We start from the raw sequence: 12,234 nt of genomic DNA on the forward strand, positions 1-12,234 counted from the left end.
GGATAATCTTTTCTAATAAATGGTGCTGAACAATTGGATATCCATATGCAAAAATCATTAACGTTAATCCAGTTTTACACCATATACAAATAATAACTCAGAAATCTTCAAAACTGATCAGAGACCTAAATGTAAGACTAAAAATTATAAAACTCAAATGGGAGAAAATCTCTACAACCTTGCGTTATGATACAATAGCAGAAGCATGATACAAAGACAAATTAATACACTGGGCTTCATTAAAATTAAAACCAGCTGGTCTTCTAAAGATACTGTAAGAAAATGGAGAAACCACAGACTGAGAGAAAATATTTGCAAAGCATATATCTGAAAAAAGACTTATTCCCAGAATAAATAAAGAATTCCAAAACTCAATAGTAAGAAAACAACCCAATCTTAAAATTGGGCAAATAATTTAAGGAGAACTTCACCAATAAAGACATATGGATGGCAAATAAGCACATGAAAAGATGTTCAACATCACTAGTGATTAGAGAAATACAAATTAAAACTACAATGAGGCCAGACACAGGGGCCCGTGCCTATAACCCCAACACTTTGGGAGGCCAAGGTGGGCAGAACACTTGAGCCCAGGAGTTTGGGACCAGCCTGGGTAACATGGCAAAAAATTCCATCTCTACAAAAAAATATAAAAAGTAGCCAGGCATGGTGGCACTTGCCTGTGGTCTCAGTTACTCAGGAAGTTGAAGTGGGAGGATTGCCTAAGCCCAGGGAGGTCAAGGCTGCAGTGAGCCATGATCGTGCCACTGCACTCCAGCTCGGGCAGCAGGGTGAGACTCTGTCTCAAAATAAAAAAAACAAAACAAACCTACAATGAGATACTACTATGCATCTACTAAAGTTTAGACTAAAATTAAAAAGACTAATGATACAAAGTATTGGCAAAGATATGGAGAAACTGGAACTCTTATACAGTGCAGGTGGAAATATAAATGATATAATCACTCTGGGAAAAAACTTCATAGTTTCCCAAAAAGGTAAATATATATCTACCATTTTGATCTATTCACTCAATTTCCAGTTACTTACCAAAAGGAAATGAAAGTATATGTCTACAGAAAAACCTGCACATGAATGTTCATAGCAGCTTTATTTGTAATAGTCCAAAACTAGAAATAATCCAAGTGTTCATCAACAGGTGAATGTATAAACAAAACAGTGGCATATCTATACAATGGAATACTGCTGAGCAATAAAAAGAAATGAACTACTGATAAATGCAACAATATGGCTGAATTTCAAAATAATTATGCCTAGTGACAGAAGCCAGACCCCCCTCCCACACATGTTGTAGGATTCCACTTTATTAAAATTGTAGGGAATTTAAACAAATCTACAGTGACAGAAAGCAAATCAGTGATTGCTGGGGGGTTGCTTAAGGGTTGTAGGTGGGAGTGGGGAAGGATTATAAACGAGCAAGAGGAAAACTTGGGGTTGGTGGATATGCTCATTATATTGATTGTGATGATGGTTTCATGGTTATATTCATGTGTCAAAACGCATCAAATTGTACACATTAAATTGTACATATTAGATGATAATTATATCTCAAGCTATTATAAAGCAACATAAAACAAAAATCTATGACTTCAAAGATTGTGGCCCAAGCTGCCTAAGGAATTGAATTCCATCTCCTGAAGAGAAGAATGCTACAGAACAGACACATTTTGGAGGCAAGATTGCAAAATTTTCCTTTAAAAATTCAGTTTTTAAAATGTGGAGTTTGAAATGTCTGTAAACATACAGGTGGAGATATCAATTAGGCAAGTGGCTATATCAGTTCAGGAAAGAAGTCTAGGATGATAATATAAATTTTGGAGTCTATAGCACATAAAAAGAATATTTAAAGTCAGCCTGAATGAAACAAATAGTGCTCAATAAAAATTAGTGGAATGAATCAAAGTTCTAAGGAGTTCACATTATTAACTTATTTCATCTTGACGAAAAACCCTAAAGTAGGAATTATGATCCCCACTTTATAGGTAAAGAAACTGAGGCTTAAAGGTGAGTAACTTGCCCAAGGTCACACAGCTAAGAGCTATATTTGAGGTTTGCAGTGAGAGCTAATAGCTATTAGAAACAAAAAAAGATAATGTGAGGTTATTAGTGATGCTGTCCCTAAGCAGAAAAAACACTTGACTCAGACGTTAACTAATAAAATAAAGTAGCCAAATATTTAATAAACCTAGAAAAAATTCTCCAAACCCATAATTGACATGTTAGCAGCTTCCATTAAATTTTATCATGTTAACATCAATGTGATTTACAAGTTAAAGCAATTAAAATCTGTGCTACCCAACTACTGTACTGGTGTCATTTTAAGCTTGCAGAAAGAAAAGGCAGGATGTTTTAAACTGGTTACCTCAACTGAAGTAGAATCTGAAGGACACAGAAGTTTAATGACGAAGAACTTTAACTGGGATCGAAATAGCTATAGGAACTACGTTATAGCCTACTGGAGGCAAAAAAGTAAGTTCTATATTGGCATTTAGGGAAATGAACTAGTAGGTAAAATATCAGAAGTTCTGAGAAAATGTCATTTAAATTTCAAGGAAATATGTTCCTTGAATTTTAATTCTAACCTTTAAAAAAAAAAGAAAACTTGGAAAGGTTAAAATACTACATCAAATGCTATAATAAAGATACAAAATTGGTGACATAAAAGGCCATTCTTTGTTATAAAAAAAAAATGCTGTGCTGATAATGCCTCATTCAAGTGTAATGGAATACTGATACAGGACGTTTTAGAGGTTTTTTCATTAAATACTATTATTCTGTCCACTGAAGTTCATTATAAACTGTAATAATTGATAAATCTATTTATCTGATATAAAATCCTAATTTACTGAGGATCTTTAACACTCTCAACAAATAAGTTCAATTTTATTCCAGTTATCCGCATCTTACTATATTAAATAAAAAATAAAGAGCTTAATAATTTTTTTTCAAAGCCTATCATCCAGAAATGGTCAGGAGAAGACCAACGTCAATCAACTTTTCAAGAAAGAAAAGAAAACAACAACAAAATAAGATCAACAATCACATCACATCTCTTCCTATTAGAGGTTTGGGGGAGAGGGGTCTCTATAGCCCAAGTTGAACAAAATGGTCAGTACATCACTAACAAATGGAACCTTCTAATTTTTGCTTACAAAAGCTGAGTTATTGTTACCTTGATTATGTTTGAGGAAGTTGAAGGAACCAATTTATTTTCACTATTACCTGCTTAGAATCTATGAAGGAAACCTAAAGTTTTCCAAAAATTCATTAGGATCCCAAAAAAGTACTATAAGAACTTCAAGAATCTCATGAATTTATGAAATGAGTAGTTGTCAATGAAATTGTGCACTGAAAAGTTCAATGAATACCAATATTTACCCAGCTGATGAAATATATCACCAACATCCTAGAATTCCATGTTCAAACTGTTCCATTTTGTTCTATTTCTACTACTTCAGGTCACTATCAGCTCTTGCCTAAATTACTGTTGCAGTCTCTTAGTCCACCCTTACATAGACCACCCATTTCACCACACAGCAGCCAGAACAACACAAGTAAAAACGTGAAGTTCAGACTTCTAACAGGTGCTTTATAAGGCCTTTTATGATCTGAACTCCTCATGTCTTCCTGGCTTGATCCTTTACCACTACTGTACCCACTCCCACCCAATATACAAATACCAAGAAGACGTGTTCTCCCATACACACACTAGCCTTCAGCCATATTCAGCTATCTGCAGTCCCTCAAAAGCAACAGCCGGCCGGGTGCAGTGGCTCACGCCTGTAATCCCAACACTTTGGGAGGCAGAGGTGGGAGGATCATGAGGTACGGAGATCGAGACCATCCTGGCTAACACGGTGAAACCCCGTCTCTACTAAAAATACAAAAAATTAGCCAGGCATGGTGGTGGGCGCCTGGAGTTCCAGTTACTCGGGAGGCTGAGGCAGGAGAATGGCGTGAACCCGGGAGGAGGAGCTTGCAGTGAACGGAGATCGCGTCACTGCACTCCAGCCTGGGCGACAGAGCGAGACTCTATCTCAAAAAAAAAAAGCCAAAAAAAAAAAAAAAAGCAACAGTCACCCTGAGAAGCTCTGCATATATGCTCCTTCCTCTGGATTGTACGCTCCTTTTTTGCTAACTCAGACTCATTCTGAAGTCTCATTTTAAATGCTGTGTCCTTTGCCACTGACTCAGTATTAAAAAATAATAATAATAAATGCCAGGTTCTATGTGATACCTTCTTTGCACAACTCATGCCCAACTAGCCCCATCTGATGATCCATAATACCCTTCACTTAGCATCCACATAGCAATATTCACTCTGAATAATTATTTTTCAAACTTTCTGTCCTAATCTAAGCTACCTGAGGGTAGGAGACAATGCCTTATTCACTATCATGTCCTTGGAATCTAGCTCAATGCTTGGCCCATAATAGAAACTAAACAAATTCATTGAGTGAATGAATGTATCACAAAAGGTATTTCATTCATAGAGGGGATACAGTTTCGAAAACTTTCATTAAAGAAATAGCATCAGAATTGATATTAGAGTATGTTGATTTAAAAAAAAAAATAAGAAAAAGAAATAACATACCTGTCTTTCCAACTCTTGTCCTGTTATGCCAGCCTCTACATGAGCTGTCAAATTGTTCTCATCAACCCAGAGAATTCGATTCTGTTGTAAAGGAAGAAAGAAATCTGATCTCCATGAACTACTAATATTTTCTCAGGAAATATAACTTCCTAATTCAAAGCAACAAGTGATAAGACAGTGATTAAGCAAGAAGGGTTCCCCTCAACCACTCACACTGGAAACGAAGTCCACTTATCCCAAACTATACAACATGATGACATAGTAACAAAGGCAGTATATTATGCAGGGGTTGGCTTAAAACATAGACTCTGTCTTTATTCAGATGTTAATTTAAATTAAACTCCTTCTCTTACCTTAGGCAAATTATTTAACTGTTTAAATATTTATTGTTTCCTCATTCGTAAAATGTAAATAGCAATAATACATAAAGTGTTGCCTACAATAATTAAATGAGATACTCCATGTAAAAAAACAGCATATACAGGTCCTGGCATTGTGCAAATACTATCTGCACTATGTTAACGTAGCAATCATTATCTAATTGAAGAATATCAGAATATGACCATAAGATTAGAAAAAAAAATCTGCAAAGACATTTAAATATAGCAGATGGCATCACTGCTTTGTTTTTAATTCAAAACAGGGCCAGAGATCCCATGTACAAAACAAAGCATATCCCTGCCTTGGGCTCAAAAGAAGGAACTAAATTTCATCTGGCTCAACTTACCAAATGTATGACTGCCAATAAAAAATGTTATCTGACATTCTTATTTGACCTAACTTTTACATATATATGAATTTTCATGAATTATTTTCTACTATTAAGAGCAGACTTCTTTCCCCTTTCTATCTGGCTGAGCAATCGGGTAACATACAGAACCTTCTTCTGGATCCCAGGGAAGCTTTCTTTCGACTTTCATATGCTCAATTTCACGGCAATAACTAACATAGATAAATCTACTTAATAACAAAAAGAAAAGAGCACAACAGACAATACAAAAACAGCAGTTGCTACCTACATTCCAAATCTGAACACATATGAATAACTGCACTGCTTAATTCATAGGGTTGTGAAAAACATTAAATAAGATGATGGATGTGAATGCACTTTTAGTTTTATGTTACATAAAACTCATAATTATACTCTCACTATAAGACAATAGTAACTTCTTTCTTTCTTTCTTTCTTTTTTGAGACAGAGTCTTGCTCTGTCACTCAGGCTGGAGTGCAGTGACATGATCTTGGCTCACTGCAACCTCTGCCTCCTGGGTCAAGCAATTCTCCTGCCTCAGCCTCCCGAGTGGCTGGGATTACAGGCACGTGCCACCATGCCTGGCTAATTTTTGTATTTTTAGTAGGGAAAGGATTTCACCACATTGGCCAGGCTGGTCTAGAACTTCTGGCCTCAGATGATCTGCCCACCTCACCCTCCCAAAGTGCTGGGATTACAGGCGTGAGCCACCGCGCCCGGCTGACAACAGTAACTTCGATACAACTATGGTATAATCAGGTTTTTGGTCCTTTGGCAGCTAAACAAAAGACAGTATTATTAAATTGCAGAATGAAAAGACAAAGAATTTTTAATCTGATGGTACCTTATGTATACATCTTCTCCCCTAACAGACTGGTTCTTGAGGCAATTACATACTCATTCTAACTATATACCTTGCAGCTACCAAGAGTTCAAACATATCTTTTGGTAGAAAAAGGAAATTAAAAGCAGCAGAAAAAAACTTCACAGGCACTCACAGAAAAACTTAAAGAAAACATAGGCTACCCTATTACATCCCATATACACTACCAAATCCATGTTAACATTCCAGAATAAGCTATTCTGCAGCTATCATCTGAGGAAATAAATTGCCTTTTCTTAAAATCTGGGATAAGGAGAAAGGTTAATGGGGAACTTTACAATAAAAGAAGTGCTCACCATCTGAACTTGATCAATTTTAGCATCACTAAAAGTGGGACAATCAGCTATTACACACCTCTATTGATGTTATGTGACACTTTTTAAAAAGCACATTACCATCTATGAGGGATTCTTGCTGTAAAAACAAAACAAAACAAAAGGCAATGCCTGAATCTAACTAGACTTTATACGGAAGTTCTATTTAGTGGACATACAGGGCTTAGACAAAGAGTTAAATGACAAGAAGCAGCAACAGATAAATTCAAAATATGACATTCTATATCACAAATAAACTTGTTTCTTCAAAAGTCTATAATATTCAAAAGAAAGAAAACAGGGAGTAAGAGGAGGCTTTTACATAAAGTGAGACTTAAGAGCCACAATGGAAAGCTAATGTGAGCCTTGTCTGGATCCCCATTTGAACAAATGAACTATAAAATAGACATTTTTTATATTGAAAATTGAATGTAGACTAACTACTAAATAACATAAAGAATTACTTTTGATTTTGCCAGGAGTGATATAATAGTTATGTGAGAAAATGTCCTTTTTAAACGAGATTATACAGAAATAATTATGTGTAAAGTAGCACTGTATCAGAATTTGCTCTAAAACTACTAGAAAAAAAAGAAAGATAAAGAAAGTATGACAAAATGTTAATAACTATTTATCTAGAAAATGGGTACACTATTCTCTCTACTTAGGCGTTCGAAAAAAAATTCAAATTTGGTAAAATAGCATGAAGACACATACCTGAGGATAAAAGTAAACCTATCTTTTGGATAACTGAATATAAGGGTAAAATGTAATAATGAAATAACACTTAAAACAAAATGGATATTAGATTCTTTTTTCTTTGTCGCCCAGGCTGGAGTGCAGTGGTGTGATCTTGGCTCACTGCAACCTCCGCCTCCTGGTTTCAAGCAAGTCTCATGTCTCAGCCTCCCAAGTAGCTGGGATTACAGGCACACGTCACCACACTCGGTTAATTTTTGTATTTTTAGTAGAGATGACATTTTGCTATGTTGGTCTGGCTGGTCTCAAACTCCCGACCTCAAGTGATCCACCCACCTCAGCCTCCCCAAGTGCTGGGATTACAAGTGTGAGCCACAGTGCCCGGTGGCTAGATTCTTTTTTAATGACAATTAAGGTGGAGCCAATAAAGACAATGTTTTAAATATATCTCAAATTATTAAATACCATTTGTGAAGTGTCCAAAGAAATAATTGTTCTTGTCTCATCTGCAGGACACATCAGGCCATATGAAACACTTGTTCCTCCTGCCAAAATAGGAAACAACAACTTTTATGTTTAAATATCCTGTTTTTAGCTATATTTCTAGGGCAAATCCCTCATATCAAGTACACAGATAGGAACACTAGAAAAGTGATACCTATTAATACTTTGCAAAATACAATTTGCCAATGCTCACACACTAAAAGCAAACTCACCTTTATTTTATGCTGAGTGCCAAAATGAAGCAATATTATGAAACTGAAAGCAATGGGCTATGGCTCCATCCCCTGGACATGCCACACTCAAGTGAAGCCCCTAGCAATTTGTGGAACTCCAAAAACATGATTAGAAAAGTTCTAAGCTGATAATTACTGAAGAGAGGGAGCTTAAAAGAAAAAAAGACCCATCCTATACAACTAGAGACATCATTACTTCCTACCACAATTATGAGATTCATTTATCATTTAAAATAATCTTATATTCTTATACAAAAAAGCTTTAATAAATTAGAATAGAAACAAGTTTAAAATGTCTAGATTATGAGGTTTTAAAAACAAATTTAGATGTTTTTGGTGAAAAGGTGATTTTAATATAGAAAATACATAGAAGTATTTAAATATACTGTTGTCTTAACATTTACTGTCAAAGGAAAAATGCTTTCTTGATACCATTAAAGAACAATACAATGTTCTCTGTTCTTAACCAGATCTAAATCATCATATATCAGAATAAATTCTTGACTGATACTTCCATAAGCTCTGCATGAAAGAAAACATGTGAAAGTCACCTTCCACAAGAAGTACAGGGGGTGTTAATCTGTAAGGTTCAGCGTAACTTTACAAAGTGAGATCATTAAGTGTCGGTTAAAAACGTGATGCCTGTGATCAGTAACTACTATTTGCTTGTCACAGTCATTTGGAATTAGAAAAATATTTCATAATAAATGGCATTTTAGTGCCTTTTTTGCATGAATTCAACAGAAAGCATCAGCTGAAGAGGGAATATGGAGCTTCTGGAATTGTTGGCAGTCTCATCACCATTCCTATGCTAATCTCAAAGGTTTATATAGGACATATTTACATTTAGCTTTTGAAAAAGAAAATTATCAGGCCGGGCGCGGTGGCTCAAGCCTGTAATCCCAGCACTTTGGGAGGCCGAGACGGGCAGATCACGAGGTCAGGAGATTGAGACCATCCTGGCTAATACGGTGAAACCCTGTCTCTACTTAATACAAAAAACTAGCTGGGCGACGAGGCGGGCGCCTGTAGTCCCAGCTACTCGGGAGGCTGAGGCAGGAGAATGGCGTAAACCCGGGAGGCGGAGCTTGCAGTGAGCTGAGATTCGGCCACTGCACTCCAGCCTGGGTGGCAGAGCAAGACTCCGTCTCAAAAAAAAAAAAAAAAAAAAAAGAAAGAAAAAGAAAATTATCTCCACAAATATACAGGTTAAAAAGTAACTACTAAAGCAGAAACATTTTCTTATTCAGGCATTAAATCACAGCTTCAACTAGGACCCATAGAGGAAAAAGCCATGAACTAAGGTATATCATGTCTCAAACAGTTTAAGGAATTCTACTTAGAACACAAAAGAGCATCATTGACCAATTTTTTAGAATAACCACATCACAATTACAATAAGGTTTGTTTTCAGTAGGGTGATGCAAATATTTTAAATACAAATATTTTAAATAGAAGAAATTTACATATCAAAATTCAAAATGCACAATACCTACCACCAATTGGTATGATACAAAGGTTGTATTTGCAAGCTAGATTCACAATCTTAACTACATCATCATGGCATGCTGTTGAAGAAAGGGAAAATAAATTAATTACAGAGGCATGAATAAAATCTGATAACCTTGGCAAATAAGAACCTATGAAATTCTTTATCTAAACTTTTCCTTCATTTATTCACTCATTAACACAATGAGTTGAGTATTAAAACACTTTACCTTTTTAACTTTTCATTTTGAAATAATTTGACTTACAAAAAAGTTACAAAGACAGTACAAGAATTTTCCTTCATCTCACATCCCCAAATATCAACATCTTATGTAGCTACAGTCCAACTATCAAAACCAAGCAACCAACACTGACACAATACAATAAACTAATCTACAGACCTTATTCAAATACTTCCAATTGTCCTACTAATGTCCTCTTTTCTGGACCAGAATCAACTTGAGGATCACACCCTGCATTTAGCTGCCTTGTGTCTTCTTTAAAAATAGGCATTTCCTTAGTGTATCTTTAACTTTCATGACCATGACAGTTTTGAAAAACAGTGGTCAGTTATTTCATAGAATGCCCCTCAGTTTGGGTTTGTAGATGTTTCCTCATGATTAAGTTCAGGTTATATATTTTGGGAGTAATTCCACAGAAGTGATGTTGCATCTTTCTCAGTGCATTACATCTAGAAGCACATGATATTAACATGTCTCATTTCCAGTAATGTTAACTTAATGCATCATTTGGTTAGGCCATGTCACTAGGTTTCCCCACTATAAAGATACTGTGTTTCTTGCTGAAATTAATAAGTATTAATTGTTCAAATAATTTATTCAATATTCAATATTAATAGGTTCAAATATTAACAGGTATTAATTGTTCAAATACTTATTAACTTCAACAAGAAACACAATATCCTTATAGTAGGAAAACCTAGTGACACAGTATTTACATATCTTAGACTACGTAAAATACCATGTTTCTCATCATATTTTCACCTAATTTTAGCACCATTGATGATTTATTGTTTAAACAAATGTTTGCAATATTGCACAAAATACACTGCACATAAATTCCTTTCCTTTGTACAGAACTAAAGGGTTCGCTTTATGCTTGTAAAAGTTATATAAGTAACAAAAAACTGACTGGAAGATTTTAAATGCCAAGCAAGAGGTGCTAAGACTCAACTGGACTGGCAATAGGACACTAGTGGAGGTTCCTAATGAGGGGAACAAGATGGCAAAGAGATTGTTTTGGAAAAGTCAATCTCCTGATATAGTAAGAGATGGCATGGAGGAGTGAGACTTGAGGCAAGAAAACTATGCAAAACTCCAGTATTAGTTGCTAAGAGCCTAGGGACTCAGCAGGAAATAAGAATGCTGAGGAAAGCAAACGAATATCCATTTATGAATACAAAAATAGTTCTATAAAAGTTGCAATTATCTTTTCTAAGGTTTGTGTAAAGCTAAGAAAACATGTCACTTATATCATTCCAATTTTTAATAAATATCTATTTTCAAGCTTTTGGATTAAGCTTATAAAGCTTGCTCTCTGTGGTAAATTTACTAAATAGAATACTCATTAATTAACAATTCACAAAATACCCAAAGATGTCTATTAAAAAATCTTCAACAAGGCAAAATTATCTTCTAGGAATGTCACCTAATCAAAAGGCTTCCTTAACCATGTTATCTGAAACTGCATCCATCCCACTACGCATCCTTGTTCACGCTACCCTCTTACATGCTTTTATTCACAGCACTTAACACTAACCAATATGTGACATATTTATTTGTGAATTATCTGTGTCCCCTCAGTAAATTCTATGGCACTAGAAGGGATTTTTGTTTTATTCACTGCTTATCCTCAAGTACCTAGCCTGTATTTTCACAGTCCTAAAGTTCTGGTGTTTAAGCCGATGAAAATAATGCATAAACACTAAATTTAATAAGCGAAGTAATTGTCCTTACTCTTAAACAAGCCCTAAGCATACTATTAAGCAACACATAGAATTCCGATTCAGATCAAAGCCAGACTTAAAGACAACTACAATAGATTTCCTAGTTGTGTGTGTGTGTGTGTGTGTATTGCAAGAATGAGACAGCCACAACCACTCTATGGAATACCACATTGCCTCAAATTTCTTCATTGTCTCAAAACGAGGCCTCCTACAAAGAAAAACTTGGACTTCATCGCCAGTGGAAATTTACATTAAAATTAAATAAAGACCTCAGTGACTTAATGACTTGTTGGGAAAATATTTCCAAAGAAGTCATTATACTAGGATATTGAACAGAATAAAACTATAAACTTGATTCATCCAGGAATACACCATTCACAGAGATTCTTGAAGTACGGAAGAAGCTGGCAAAAGGATTATTGAATTAATCTCCCAAGTGTGTATGGGAGACTTAAAGGGGCAAGAAATTATAAGGCATGAAAACCCTTATGGTTTCACAAAAACCTAGATATACAATGAGAAGGAACTGATTTGGAAATTGGGATGGAAAAAAAGTGGAAGAGCAAAGGTGCAAGGGAACCAATAAAATGGGAGGGATTTTACAAAGCAAAGAAACTTTTGTGAAATATTGTTTACTACATCTGGGTTTTTGAGAATATTTGGATTTCTTAAAGCAAAATGTACTTCCACTATATTATTCTGTTTTTGTTTTTGCTTTTTAAGAGATGAGGGACTTACTAGTCCACGCTAGACTCGAACTCTGGGCAAGTGATCCTCCTGC

At 35.3% G+C, this 12,234-nt stretch overlaps 1 protein-coding gene across 1 annotated transcript in view; it reads right to left on the bottom strand.

The window, feature by feature from the left end:
- AGPS (alkylglycerone phosphate synthase) overlaps positions 1-12,234 on the bottom strand; it is a 159,557-nt gene that overhangs the window by 97,108 nt on the left and 50,215 nt on the right. The window contains exons 6-8 of the mRNA XM_010382432.2: positions 9,496-9,567; positions 7,728-7,807; positions 4,616-4,696 (exon numbers count right to left, since the gene is read on the bottom strand). Of these exons, the coding sequence (XP_010380734.2) occupies positions 4,616-4,696; positions 7,728-7,807; positions 9,496-9,567 (233 nt within the window). The remainder of the gene's footprint in view (positions 1-4,615; positions 4,697-7,727; positions 7,808-9,495; positions 9,568-12,234) is intronic.

This window comes from Rhinopithecus roxellana, chromosome 14 (assembly GCF_007565055.1).
Source record: "Rhinopithecus roxellana isolate Shanxi Qingling chromosome 14, ASM756505v1, whole genome shotgun sequence".
In the NCBI taxonomy this organism is placed as follows: Eukaryota; Metazoa; Chordata; class Mammalia; order Primates; family Cercopithecidae; genus Rhinopithecus; species Rhinopithecus roxellana.